General features: G+C 42.8%; 1 protein-coding gene across 9 annotated transcripts in view; it reads left to right on the top strand.

Annotated features, from left to right (window-relative positions):
* The window catches only part of SLC6A11 (solute carrier family 6 member 11), a 279,091-nt gene that overhangs the window by 154,605 nt on the left and 109,038 nt on the right, over positions 1-15,448 (top strand). For all 9 annotated transcript variants that reach the window (XM_073352322.1, XM_073352324.1, XM_073352321.1 and 6 more), the window contains one exon: positions 9,246-9,380. In XM_073352322.1, the coding sequence (XP_073208423.1) occupies positions 9,246-9,380 (135 nt within the window). The remainder of the gene's footprint in view (positions 1-9,245; positions 9,381-15,448) is intronic.

Genomic DNA, 15,448 nt, shown 5'->3' with positions numbered 1-15,448 from the left:
TTAGAATTCAGCCCACAGAAGAGCCCTGGGTCTGCTTTCCAGCTACTCTGAGTTTGACAGAGATCTATTTCTTTATTGAACCCAAATGGAACATGACCTATGAACACCCCAGAACTAGAGGAAAGTTTGAAACTACAATAGATTCAGATCTGAGCTTCAAGGCTCCAGTTGAGCTGCATTTTTCTGCCCAGTTTTTTTAGAACTGCATACTCAAAATTGCATTTGCAAAATGCATGAGTGTAATCTGAGTGCGCATTTGTTGTGGTTCTTCATTTATTGTGGTAATTGTGCATGCAAAAGGCCAGTTAGATATATAATTGGCTATTTACCTGCACAATTATCACAATTGTCACAGTTGTGTGTGCGATTAATTGTTCATGTAGTTTATACAGATGCATTTTTGCATGCACAATGACATACATTTGGGCCTTAATAAACAATTGAAAATTATTTTATCAGCATCTTTGGTAGCAGCAACCTAGAAAAAGTGTCTCATTTTGCCAACGTTTCTGTTTTCTTATGTCATGGATTTTTTTTCATGTTACCATGACATAATAGTAAAAACGTGTATAGTTTTCCTTTCTTTTAAATATGGAAAATCCATAGTAGAACATTTAATATATTGGATATTACTGAGGCATGAATAATGCATGAACTGATCCTCATTAGAACATCATCATCTCCTTTCAACTTTTTTCTTTATTAGGGAGGAAATGCTATGATTAGAAGGTGAGGCAAACACTGCACACACAAAAAAGTCAGATAAGTTTGTTCAAGTTTTCAGGGAAATCTCTCTAACTATGTGTGTGTCCTTTTTTATGTTTGCTTTTTGTGTATATTCTAGTGAACAAGTTTGGTGGCAGGAATCTTTGTCAAAACAGTGAATTTTAACCAACTGTTGAAGAATATACATACAAAATTAAGTCTGAATTTGTAAATGCAAGTTAGGAATACACTATGTGATCTATGGGGTCAATCAAAACTGACCACCATAGCTTGAATATCAAATACTTACAGTTTCACATCTTTTAGAAAGACATTTGATCATGATTTTAGCAGCCTGTGGACACTACAGACAAACCAGTAGGCAGAAATTATTTGGGAAATAATTTATAGTAACGTACATGTGGGGAAATTGTATGCTATTTATAGAAAATTCATTAATACAAAACAAATTAATTGGTCAAACACATAATTCACTACATGTTGTTGGCTGGGTTCTAGCTCCAGTGCCTAGTCACTGTCTTCCCCTAGTGCCTTTTCATACCATTCCAGTTTTAACCGAGGATCTGCAGCTGGGATTGTGCTGGCAGACTCCCAGTGCCCACAAGATTTTTGATGCAGGATCAGAGTCTCAGTCATCAGCAAGAGTATCTCTAGCCATTTTGCCATCCAGAATGGACCCCCAACCCCAAGCAGCCAAGCTAACCAAATGAGCACCCACCTGAGCAGCACAAGTGACATGATGCCCCCTGGAAGTTAGTGCCCAGGGTGACTGCCACTCTTGCCCTCTCCTAGAACCAGCCCTGGTCAGCAGCACTGAACAAAATCTTCCACCGTGGTTTCCCTGTTCATCTCCTGTAACTTCTGAGAGACGCTGTGGCCACACAGCCAATAATCCATGTATAGTGCAGTGTTAGCATCTGTGCATCTTTCTCTGATGATGTCACGGCACACGTAGAAAGTTTTTGCTTTTTCTGAACATTGCACAGTTAACCAGTTTCTTATGTAATTTCAGTGAATGTCCTTTGCTGGCCTTTATTTTCTAGCTCACCATCTTGAACTCAAAGTGAATTTTCCCCATCTCTGATGTATAATCTTCCTCTCTCTGAGCTCATTACTGTCACTTTTCTTACCTGCTTGGTATTTGTACTGCATTCTTCCCAAGAGAAACTGTTTGCAATCATGTATGACTCATCAGAGTTTAGGAAGAAGAAAAATCTACCTTTGTAAGCAGTCTGATTAAGAATGGTTCACAACACAATTCTGCAGCAGAATGCTCTCTGTGGATAAACATACCCAGATAAAAGCAGATGATGGTGAATAAAACTGCAACATAGAGAATGCAAATAGTGAAGTTAGATGTTTGGCTGGTTCTCTCCATTTTTGTGTGATTTCCCAATAAGCAAAAAAACCCTTTCAAACGTCGTCATATTCAAAACTGACAGTTTTGCTGCACGTGTTGATATTGGAAAGGGAAAGATCTTGCACTGTCACAGTATGGTATGATTATCTGCAACAGTTAGTGGTTTGGAAAGGAGTTTGAATTTATAAAATAAATAATTTTGGGGTGGGGGGGCAGGATAGTGCAGGAGTTGATAATGGGATCTGGACCCTTCTCCTGTAGGTTCTTAGTGTAAATCTAGCCCAGACTGGTAGCGCCTTAGGGCTTGTCCACATGGGGAAATTGACCAGTAGAATTCTAGTGGTATAAGTATACCCCTAGAGTTATGCTGGTATAACTCCTTGAATGGACACTCTATTCTGGAATAAAAGTGACTATTTTTGTGCAACAAAAGATATGCAAAAATAAAGAAATAAAAATCACTTTCATTCTGGAATAGTGTGTCCACACAGGGACTTATACTGGGTATAATTCTAGGGGTATAATTGTACCACTATAGTTCTGCTGGGCCATTTCCCTGTGTAGACAAGCGCTGAAGGTCATCACCTGTTCAGTAGTCGGTGTGAAATACGTTAGTAGTGTCAATCCAAGTATAAGAGGAGAGGTATCTACAGTATGCCACAAAGAGCGCTAACTGGCACCCCTTTTTGGCATTCGCAGGAGCGGGGAAGGACGCAGTAGACAGGGAGCCTGAACTGCTACATTGCCCTGAAAGGTGTATCTCTCAAAAGCCAGGTTGAGGTATATTGATGGGAGAGCTTGCCCTGACAATGAGATGTAGGCACCTGAATCAGTTAGGTATTGCAATGCGGCAGGCAGCAACACCTAAATAAATTTAAAAATCTGGGCCTAAGCGAACTTGAACACTTTCATTTTGTAAAAACCCTTGTATTACAGTGTAAATAAAACACAGAATGCAGTTCAGACAATCTCATTTCCTACAATCTGGCATATTGTTTTGTGTTCTGTACCATCCAACCTGCAGTGATGGCCAGTAAGGATCTACACAGGAAGCAACTGGAACCATCTGAAGTTTTAATGTAATTGACATCATAGGAACATAATTGTATTATCTTGTGGTGACAAGAGGTAATGAAACTCGCCAGTGTATGAAAATTCTTCCTTCCCCACCAAAGGACAGTTCAGCTGTGGTCACAGCAAGAGCGAAGCAAAGAATTAAAGTTCACTGTAGCCAGTTCCCTATTTTAGATTCAGCCTGATAAAAGTTGTTGTGATGGAGCATGTGAACATCAAGCTGACATGTTCTGTTGTAGCTGCGGCCTGAGCAGTCTATTTTTAACCTGTCTGGCTGTGTGGCTAAATTCAGTGTGCTAAGTGCTGCTTCCTCTCTCTCAACAGATAATCTATGTTTCCTCCTGGGGTTAGTTTTCCCTATTGCCATCTCTCACAAGTTGAACCTGCTGCATCACAATCTGTGTGCGGTGGTTGTTTGTCTGGCCATCCCAAAGACTAGCTTTTCACTTAGAGTAAAATTTTCTGAGTCGCTGAGGACCAGATTTTCAAAGGTATTTAGGCACCTAAAGGTGCAGATAGGTGCCTCGTGGGATTTTCCAAAGCTTGTAAGTGCCTAAAAAGCATTGAGGTCAACGGGTGTTGGGCACCCAGACGCTTTTGAAAATTCCAGTAGGCTCCTACATACCTTTAAAAAATGTGGTGTTGTGTATCTAACAACCATTGAAGTCTTTAGATGCCTAAATACCTTTAAAAATCTAGCCCTCTGCAATTTAGGAACCCAAGACACATTTTTCAAATGAGATACAGGCACTTCAGAGCCTCAGGACTTGTCCACATGGCCCTGCAGTGCACACTGCGGGGCTGTAAATTGCAGCGCTAGTGCAACCAGGTAGCTAGTCCAGAGGACTCTGTTCACCCAAATGAGGTACTTTTCAGTTTGCACCAGCAGCGCCCACACAGGCAGGGCCGGATTTCCAATTCGGCACAGTGGGCACATGCCTAGGGGCACCGAAAAGTTAAAAGTGGGTTAAAAGTTTCATTTTTCACAGAAAACATGAAGGTCAGCGGTAGGCTGGGGGTGGAGGGCACGTCAGGTGTAAATCCAGCCTTGCGTGCAAGCATGCTGGTGCACCCAGCAGTTCACACACACACCCCCTGTAGGCTGCACCGCAGAGGTGTGTAGACGCAACCTGAGTTCCATTGATTTTCAATGGGCGTTAGGCGCCCAACCTGCATAAGAGCTTTTAAAAATCCCAGTTGGTGCCTAACTGCATCTTTGGGTACCTCAATACCTTTGTCACTCTGGGCCTTTGTCATATTGTAATAAAAGAACTTGGTGCCGACACAGGTGTGTCAGAAACGTTTAGTTTGCTCCCAAGTGCTCAGATACCAGCATGGCTCCGACATTGCTGAGAGCTGGAAAAAGCATTCCGAGCATCGACATGCTAATTAACACACCAAGCAATTAAAGTCAATTAAAACAGGGTTCAATGTAATTAGAAACAGTTGTGTTCACATTTACATTCAGATTGGTTTGACGTGTTGAAAGAAAAGAAAACAATTTCAGGCAAACTTTTAATGCCTACAGATGTGATGATAATAATAACAACACTTTGATTTCTAAAACCACCCCCGGTCACTTCCCTGGGTGCTGTACAGCATGATAAACAAGAACATAACGAGAATTCCAAAATAGGAACCCCAAGGAGTCCAGGGGCTCAGCAGGCTTGGAGATGCAAGCTGAAAATCTGACGACAGCCTGTAATGGAACTAAGTTTGGGGGGGTTCCTATCCCAGTCCCCATTTCAGCACATCACAAATCCAGCATCTTTCACTGGCCATTTCAGCCCAAAAGAGCTCGGAAATCCAGCAGTTCCATCGCTTTGAGTGCCAAAGTCGCCCTTGTTTTTATTTTAATAGCAATACCAACTGGCACAAAGGGCTGCCACAGCCTGTAAACACCTCAGATCCTTCCCACCTGTCCACAGGCCTTGCTCTTATCAGCACTCCTCTTCTTTATCCTCTTACCTGTGGTTTGGATTGGATTCATAGGCGTGTGGTAGAAATGATGTGCTATGTACCTCGCTCCTTGCAAGGCAGTAGTAGGGGGAGGAGAGACCTCAGAGAGCCCTCCCTCTTAATGCTGCTGCACAGGTACAGCTGTATTTTGGCTCTTAGGGACTGAAAATCAAGGAGCTGGGGGTGAGGTTTCCAATACCTTCAGCAATGCCAGAGGCCCCAGTGAGGGCATTTCTGGGCAGGACAAGGCAATTCTCTAGGGTTTTACGCTCCATGCCAGGATGGCTGTATGGGGGAGTGATAACTGCACTGCTGTTATGCAGAGGTATCCTTGGCTGATCTTCTCTTCTCTCCTCCCTTGCCTGTGGAAGAATGAATTTCTGTGGCGCCTTCTCCTCCTCCTTGCAGCTCAGACTTATCGGAGCTGTAATTGCATCCTCGGTGGAAAACTGTGTGTATAGCGAAGTTAGGCTGGTGCGCCCTGGGAAGAATATCTATGTGTCTGAAAGGGCAGTCTGCATGCTGATGTAAAATGATATGGTGCAATGGCAGGCTGCATGAGATGACAGATTGTGAAGTAATATGACATAATGAAGCAGGATGCAAGAAAATGTTACTCTTTCAATTCAGGTACAGTGACCCCAGCATCAGCCATTTGACCTGATTAAGTGACTATTGGTATTAACAGCAGCCGTTAATTTTAGGAGAGAGGAGGGAAGGGAATGCAGTGCACAGAGACTGAAATTGCCGAAATGAATAAACAAAAAAGCACAGAAACCTTGTTGGGCTAGATCCTGTAGCCTCTCCATGCACTGAGCTGTCACTGAAGCCAGGAGAGAGCTGCAGGATCAGTCTCATTCACTGCATTTCATCCTTATTTCCTTTTATTCCTTTTTATTTGTCAGCCTCATTATGAAAAAAACAGCTGTATGGAATTTTGTCCCTTTGATGTACCGGGTTAGTGAACATTGAATCACTTGGTCCTGGGATATGGCTTCTCCATCAATTGTGAACAGTAACCGTACTTAGCACGTGAACAAGGCTTTCCGTTTTTATTGAATCCTTAATTAATCCATGCATTCCTCTGAAAGGCAGGGGGGTATTAGTGTCATCTCCATTTTACAGAGAGGAAATTGAGGCAGAAGACATGGCCTACATTTTCAAACAGGATTAGTGATTTTAAGTAACTCCGTTTTTGGATGCCCAATCTGAGACACATGGAAGCGGACTGATTTTTAGGGGTTGGATGCTCAGCATTTTCTGAAAACTAGGCCCATTCTGTCTCTGTGTGAGCACCCCAAGTCTGAGGCAACAAAATCACTAGTTGCGTCTCAAAATCTATGCCTGAGTAATTTACTGCCACAGAGCGAGTTAGTGTCAATGCCAGGATTAGAATTCAGCATTCCTAGTCTCCTAGTGCTTTGATCAGACCTTGGGCCATGGCTGTTTAAGAGGAATTTTATTACCCTGACATCCTGATTAAATAATTAAACAGCCATCGTTGGCCCAGATTGTCCCCTCCTGCAGAGGGAATCATCCCCTCTTGGAGAACCCACCCCCGAATTGAAAAGGCTGCAGATTGCTTAGGATCTCTCAAACCTGAGAGATCCTAAGCAATCCCCAGGAGGCCTAGACCATTCAAGCAGAGGCCCTGTGCCTCCACACAGGCTCTGGCCCTCGTTGCCTTCTCCCATGTGGCAGTGTGGCTCTGTTGGACGCCCTCCAGCCATCACCCCCAAGACCTCTAAGGGTGACTTCATGGAGAAGATAATACAGCTGTCCATGGGACTAGAGACAGGCAACATGTGTGCCCCATGCCCCCAATGCTGCTCTTCCCAGTCCTTCTCTTTGGCTTGCTCAGCCTCCATCCTGTGTCTCAGTGCAGACCCTGGAGCCATGGAGAGGAGTCTAAGGGAAGGTGGATGAGAGGGCAGGAAGATGGCCTCAGCTGGAGGACTGTGTCCAGTTCTGGGTGCCAGACTTTAGGAAAGAGGTGGATAAATTGGAGAAAGTCCAAAAGAGAGCAACAAAAATAATGAAAGGGTTTAGATAACCTGACCTACTTGGAAAAGTTTTTTTAAAAAACTGCATGTTTAGTCTTGTCTTGAGAAAGGAGAAGACTGAGGTGGGGACCTGATAACAGTCTTCAAATATGTTAAGGACTGTTATAAAGAGGATGGGGATCACTTGTTCTCCATGTCCATGAAGGTGGGAGAAGAAGTAATGGGCTTAATCCTCAGCAAGGGAGATTTAGGTTAGATATTAGGAAAAACTTTCTAACTAAGGGTAGTTAAGCTCTGGGACAGGCAGCCCAGTAAAGGTTGTGGAATCTCTGGTCACTGGAGGTTTTTAAAAACAGATGGGACAGATACCTGTCAGGGATGATCTAGGTTTACTTGGTCCTGCTTCAGAGCAGGGAACTGGAATCGATGACTTCTGAAGGTCCCTTCCAGCCATACATTTCTACATTTCTATGATGGTTCTGGAGCTGCCCCGTGCACATCACAGGGAGTGATGCTGTGCTTGTCTCATTGTATAGCTTACCACATTGCCTTAAAGCTCAGGACTGGAGGTATTTCTGTGTCCTGGAAGCTTCATTTGTAAACTCGTTCTTAACTTTACCTTTTGTAGGAGGATTACACAGAATTCTTCAAATCTCGAAGCAAAAGCTTGGCATGATATTGTTATAAAACGTGTGTTGCTATGCAAATATACATAGTGCTTTACAGACACAAGATACTTTCCATGCCCAAAGATCTTATCATCTAAATGAAACAAAACAAACAAATATAAGCCAAAATACTGCCCAGGATGGCAGGTTAGCAAAGAGAGGGTGTGGGTTTATTGAGGAGGAAGAGAGTGTCAAGTTTTGTTTGTAACTTGGCCAGAGGGCGAGTCACATCTCTCTCACAGATCAGTGAGTGGAGAGCTGAGGAGATGCACCTCTGGGAAGGAAACTGAGGCAGAGAATTCCTGGAGAGCCCCAGATGGCCAGGGGAGGGAGGGTTGCTATGGGGCAGGCACATTCCTACCACAGTGGGTTTGTTTGAAGAAGTGGGTTTTAGAGACTTGATTGTTCACAGGAAAATATTATACCTGTTTTACCAATTAATCAGCTACTTGTATGGGTTGTAATTTCTCATGATCTGTGTTCAGTAATTTATTGCAAAAAACCCCAGACTGTATAAGACTCTTGAAGAGAGAGAGGTGGGGGCAGAGGAAAATCCACATTTTCTTCCCTTGGTTATACTGTTGTTCTCACTTTTCCAAACACATTTAGTACCAGTAATAAGAGTAACATTGTTTCCAATATAGGCTGCTGCATAGTTAATATGTAATACAGCACATTATTTTCCGGCAAGTCAATTCATTTCTCTACTGTACCATATCTCGTTTAATTGTTCTGTAGTGAGCCACAGTAACTTACTTGGAGAGAATGTCCCAACCAATGTTTGTGACTGGAGTTGGGTGAAATTTTTTGACCATTTTTTTTCTCAAAAAAGGCAGATTCAGCAACAGTTTGCAAATTCACCAAAATATTTCAGTAAAACAAACAAACAAAAACGCTAAAAAAAAGATAAAAAATTGAAATGTTTCATTTCAATATTGTCAGTGCAAAAATTGACTTTCTGTTTCAAAATGTCCTTTGATAGTATTTAAAAAAAGTCAATAATGTTTAAAAATGGTCAAAATTGAAACAAAACATTTTGTTTGACCTGAAATAATTTTTTCAACTCTTTGCTTTTTCCAAAATTTCAGACAAACGAACAAACAAACAAACAAAAATCTGTTTGACTCCAAATTAATTTTTTTTCTATTCCCCCACCCCACCCCCAAGAATTGCCAGTGAACTGAAAAATCCATTATTCGCCCAGCTCTATTTGTGATTGTTTGCCCATTTTCCTGCCAAGCCTAAATTTTTGAAGAAGGAATATGCTTGGGGATGAAATTCTTCCCTCTGCAGAAGACCAGTAAGGGTATTAGGTCTCAAAGTGTCACTCAGGGGGTGCATAAGATTGTGCGGGTATTTATATCTGGATTACTACTAGAGAAACAACACCACCTTCTTCTTGTTTTTGTTTGGGAAAAAAACCACATTTTCTGATGTTTTACTTCTTCTCGCTAGGTGGTATACGTAACAGCTACATTCCCGTATGTCATGCTATTGATTCTTCTGGTTCGAGGAGTAACATTACCAGGGGCTTCTGAAGGAATAAAATTCTACTTGTATCCTGACCTATCCCGATTGTCTGACCCACAGGTAGGATCAAATAACTAATGTTCAAAACTTGCTCTCTGTTCATCATATCTCTGAGGTGGAAATATTTGGTGCTTCCAATTTTTCATTGCATTCAAAGTTGGAATACACAAAAATATAGTAGATTGTATATAGATGCGTTTCAATTTGAAATTCCTAACGGCATTAAAAATAATTATTTGAAGTAGTTGTAGTATACTGTAGTTGTGTGTGTGGAGGAGTAGAGGGGTTGTTTGTTTATGTTCATTTTAGTGGTACCTTAGCATGTCACAGTTGGATTTTCAAAAGTGTTCAACACTGGCCTAATTCTGCCCCCACTGAAATCAATGGGAGCAGAGTTTGACAAAGACTGAGCATTTTTGACATTGTGCACCATTAGTGTGTATTCCAAATAATAAACCTCCGTGGAATGGTTTAGATAATCCGCTTCTCTTTTTAAAAATTAAAAAACAATAAAAATGGGTTGACATATTTGGTATCTTTGCAAATAAAGCGGCATAGAAGAATGAAAAATCTCTAAACATTTTAAAGCACCAATAAATTCTTGAAAGAAGAGAGTGTGCCTTTTGAGTCACTTCCAAAGCAGAGATCATCATATAAATGCTGGGTTAAACTGAGACCTCGATGACAGATTAGCGGAACATAACAATTATGAATGTCATTTGCCTGGTATCTAAGAGAGAAAATGACACAGCTCTCATAGCTGACAGGTTGCAGACAGCGCTTCACTTACCAGGGTTGACAGCATAATAAACATTAGACTATGTTACTCCTGGAGGTGGTTATGACATTAGATGGACCCAAAGATGTAATGGAGTTGAAAAAGAGGTTTGGTACTATTTGTCAGCATTCATTTTTTGAAGTACTCCCTTCTGTCCAGTGAACTGTAAAACATTTTCAGCAAAAGTATGTTTTGACATGACAACACAATGAGCCTTCAAGTTATTTCCCTGTAGCTTCTGAAGCTACTGAATCATGGAAAGATCATCCTAATGAAATAGTATGGCTAGGTAAGAACTTCCAACTAGAATGGGACAGTCACATTTAAAGACATTTGGAAAAATAGATCGATTTGACGATTTTGAACTTCTTGTTACTGAAAGTAGATATTTGTTGCTATTCTAAGCACAAGTGATTGGGAGGTGAAGGGAGAGCAATGGAAATAAAATCTGACACGCCTATTTGTCCGATAAAGGAGGGTGGACTAACTGAGAAAACTGTTAGGGTCCCATGAAGTTCTGGTCTCCTTGTTCTCTGAGTTGTTCTCCACCACGTATAATAGACCCATATATGGCAATGACTTTAGTAAGCTTGCTCAATTGAAGGTCAGTTCACAAATCTGACTGTCAAATGTTTATCTGAGAACTTGAAAAGTTTGCTTTGTCCAGCTTTGATTAGCATTGTTCTGCCTTCCTGCATATTTTTGACAACTGATGTTATTCAAAGAGTCTTAATAATGAGTGGTTTCAGAGGAACAGCCGTGTTAGTCTGTATTCGCAAAAAGAAAAGGAGGACTTGTGGCACCTTAGAGACTAACCAATTTATTTGAGCATGAGCTTTCGTGAGCTACAGCTCACTTCATCAGATGTTTGTTGAAGTGAGCTGTAGCTCACGAAAGCTCATGCTCAAATAAATTGGTTAGTCTCTAAGGTGCCACAAGTCCTCCTTTTCTTTTTAATAATGAGTGCACATTCTGCATTCTTCTCCGGCAATACATCACAATGACTTTCCCCCAGTGTCGAATTCCTCAGGGAGCCAGAGTTACCAACCTCCAGGGCTGCACAAATCTAATGAGGAGAGGGGGCAGGCATGCTGCTTAAACATTGCTGCTTCTGTCTTCCAAGGGGTGCATGGGAGGCCTGTTAACAGGATTTGTGCATGTACATGGATTTCTCACATGCCACTGTGAACACACGTCCCCCATCCCTTGTTTATTCATGGAAAAAATTAATAGAAAGAGGGTGTGTGCAAGCTCTTTTAACCCAGGGCAAGAGTAGCTTGTTTGTCAGTTTACAAGGGGTTTTTACATGCCTATTTGCTATACCATTTCCATTTGTAAGGAAACCCACTGTTGCCATGGTAATTGCTGGGCACACATGGTGTTATGGTTCTCAGGAAGCCTTTGAAACGCAGGGAACCTTCTTAAAAGACACGTGTGGCCTAGTAGTCTGCCTCCCACTCTGCTGTGTGTATCTAGGCTCTGTTTAGAATGTCTTGAGAGGGGAGTATTCAGTGTTACACTTTCACAGGTGAACTTTCCCCCCATTGCAACTTTCAGCTGGAAGTCTGCTTAAGTACCGTTCCAGGGAGACGACTGTGTTTCTGTGTTAGGAGAGCAGTATTTGAACCACAGTGCAAGGTGATCGCAATCAATCTATATCTATGCTTCATCCCGCATTATTTTAAAAATGCAGCCCCTACCCCTCCCTATAGATTAGGAAAAAAGGACGAAGTTGAGACTGAGATCTAATGAGAAATATGGCAAGATGGTGTAATGGAGTGGAGCGGGTTGGAAGTTTTTGACAACATAGTTTTTTAAAGAAATATGTTGTATTGTCAAAGCCAGAACGTTTCCCAGAGAAGTATCAACTGGGATGGGGAAGGTTTCTGGGGTCCTCATGGAAATCTCTGGCCACTTCCCAAGAGAGGGACCCAAAGTAAAAGCCCAACTTTCAAGCCAAAACCAGATGTTTTCACATAATTCCATTTCACAAAAGCATTTGAAAGGTTTTGTTTCCTTTCTAATGCAGAACAAAAACAGAAACCTCGAAAGTTGTCATGGGATGGAATTGTTGTCCTCCGGTCAGTTCTAGGATGGAGTGTTTGAAATGGAATTTGGAGTGTCATCCAGTTTGGAAGTGCTTCTTTGTTGTAGCCTTTTTAGTAGTCAAAGAATAGGAGAGATGCTGACAGTATGCATATTAATGGAAATGTATAATTAATGAATGTTTGCAACGTATGAAATTCTTGCATTGTGAAACAAAATGCCATAAACTAGATAATTATGGAATCTTTTTCAAAGGAGCAAGAGGAAATTGATGGGACTAAACTTCACATTCGTGCTTCCAGTTTTTGTCTTTACTCTTGTTTATTTGGATTTACTCCACAATTTCCAAGTATAATGCATGTGTGCTCGTAAAGGTTGTTTTCCTCTTCAGCTGGAAGTCTGCTTAAGTACCGTTCCAGGGAGACGACTGTGTTTCTGTGTTAGGAGAGCAGTATTTGAACCACAGTGCCAAGTATGTTTACTGTGGATTAAATAAAGCAAGTTTCTCTTCAAGGCACAGTTTAGTTTGAAGTTCTTGCATCTTTTGTCTTTGTGTGATTTGCATTCCATGGTTTGTTATAGCTTTCTAAGCAGCTATTCATCTGTCTTTTCAGTTCCTCTGAGCTCTCAAGTGCTGAGTTCTCTACCTCATTTTTATATTCTATCTTTTCAGGATGGCTGGGTCCTCCTGCTCTGAAAATGTCATCTTTTGTTCCTTCGAGCTGTAAAGCTTATACACTTTTACATTGTCATAGCAGAGTGCCGGCTCTGCTTTAGTTAAGATTCAGATACACTTTCGGTTTAAAGGATGCCGCCAAATGTTCTAAATACTTATGTGGATTGTCCTTCAATGTCCTGTGCCTCATCAAGGTGCTGGGTGTTGTTTGTGGGCCCAATCTGAGGTCATTTGAGCAAGGAGTTCCTGGGATACTGTCCTCTGAAAAGAATCCAGCATTTTATCAAATCAGTTTTTCTGTGTGCGCATCTGGGACTCGGACTCTGGCTCTGACTGTCCCCCAACTGATCTGTCACTCTATATTGACCTCGTTAATTACTTGGATGAGAGAGCGGAGAGTATGCTTGTAAAATTTGCAGAGGACATGAATCTGGCAGGCGTTGCAAGCACTTTGGAGGGTAGGATTAGAATTCAGAATGATCTTGGAGAATTGGAGAATTGATCTAAAAGATGAAATTCAGTAAAGACAAGCGCAAAATGTGGACTAATCTACTAGCATTGATTAACTAGAGGAAAGATGAAAATATTAGGATAATGTAATTGTGTTTCCTGAACAATGGACCTGAGTGTGCTAATAGTCAAGGCATTCCTGATAGGCAGCCCCCTAGCATGAGGGGCTCAGAACTTTTTTAGATTCTTATACTTGTTTGGTGCAGAGCTAGGGAATATGTGGGGATGGGAGCAGTGAGGGACAGGTGGGGATGGGAGCAGCGCTGGGAGTGTGAGGGTTATGAGAATGCAGAGGGGGGGGTGGAGAAGTGGGAGAAATAGAAGAAGAGGTTTTCCGTTGTGGCAAGGAGAGATTATGGGGAGGGAGGAGATACTGGACGGGGGAATATGGGGTGAATGGCTGGCTGAGTTGGGAAACACAAGGGCCTGTCAGCCCCACATTATCCCCTCCCACATTTGTGCTGGGATACTGGCGGGGGGGGGTCTGATGATCCCTTCCCTCTGACCCCTGAGTGTGTGCCAAGATCTTGGGGGCCTTGCTTCTCTTGGAGGGGCGGTCTGAGCATCTCTCTCTATTCCCCATGTGAGCTGGGGTCTTGCAGGAAGGGCTGACCCTTGCGGGAGAGTAGTCTAAGCCCCTCTTCCTGGCTCCTGTATGCCATGATCTGGGGGGTCCTGCCAATCTGAATGGGGAGATGAGAACAGCATGCTTGGTGTATAAACCAAAACCAGTGTGCTGAGAATGGGCATGTCTGATGTATACCACAGGGCACTGGGAAGGGGGGGATGAGAATATCCACTGAGATGAATGGAGCCGGTCACACCTCTCAGAGGTATTGTTTCAGGCAGCATTCATTTCCATGGGGTGTTCTCATTTACCTGAGAACATCTCATTGGACAAATGATTGGGCCACTCTACGTCTCTCTGAGTCCTGGTCTGCACTAGGAAATTAGGATAGTACATTCCCATTTTACAGATGGGAAACTGGGGCAAGAAGGGCTAAGTGACTTGCCCAAGGTCACACAGGAAGTCAGTCATGGAACAGGGAATTGAACCCAGATCTCCCCAGTCCCAAGCACTAACCACTGAGCCATCCTTCCTCCCATGCCTGCTCCCACATCTGTCCTCACTGTCTCCATACTAATCCCTGCACTGTTCCTGCATCCTCTACCCTGTTCCTCCACCTGCAGGTCTCACGCTGTTGCCTGCATCTCGGTGCCAAGGATGGTTGGGGAGGGAGAAGCAGGCTGTGCTGCACAGAGAGAGGGGAGACGAGAAGATGATGAAGGGGCAGGATAATGTGCAGCCAGTGCATTCTGTAGCTAGCTGAATTGTTGCCAAGGAGCCAGAGGCAGAAGAGTGGGAGAATTGGGCTGTGGAAAATGGGGATGCTGAGAAATCATTTTTTTTAAATAGCAAGGAAATTAAGGGCTCAGAAACTTAATGAACCCAGAGTGACGGTTTCCCAATGATGGTTAGTGGTCTTCCAGGATGGAGAGTGGCTTAACTTACATTGCTGAAAACCAGGAAATGACACGTTAAGGTACAAGCCACACCCACATCGCAACCTTAATTCTGTCCTCTTTGAGCAATCCCCAGTATGCCAGTTATACACACACTAGTACTCTACTCTTACAGATACCTTCTGAGACATTGCCTTCACTAAGCCCTGGAGACCACTGCCTGTGTGCCACCAGACAGCTGACAATCCCCACAGTGAGAGAACCCTTGTCTACACCTCTCTGGAGGTGACCTACAAAACTCAGTGCTCAAATGACACACACTTAATCCCACAAGGTACAAATGCATCTCGCCTCATATTACAGTCACTGATCTGCCAAGCTGCTCCATCTAATCCCTCCACCATTCAGTACAGCTGCACCTAACACAGTGAGCACAGCTGGAATGCATGCAGATAAATGATGGAATTCAAATCTGTGGAGCACAACTCGAGGAACAGCACATACCCTCAGAACTTCCTCCTGTCTACTGATTATGGCATCCCCTCCCCTTACTGAACCATTCCCAGTGGCTATTGCCAGCTCTAGGGGGAGGAGATCAGGTTGCATTGTGGGGTGGGTGGCATGTAGCTTAACTCTGTATTTCCTGGTTTTCAG

Source organism: Lepidochelys kempii, chromosome 7 (genome assembly GCF_965140265.1).
Source record: "Lepidochelys kempii isolate rLepKem1 chromosome 7, rLepKem1.hap2, whole genome shotgun sequence".
In the NCBI taxonomy this organism is placed as follows: Eukaryota; Metazoa; Chordata; order Testudines; family Cheloniidae; genus Lepidochelys; species Lepidochelys kempii.
The sequence above is the reverse complement of the archived record's forward strand: the minus strand, read 5'-3'. Positions and strand labels throughout refer to the sequence as shown.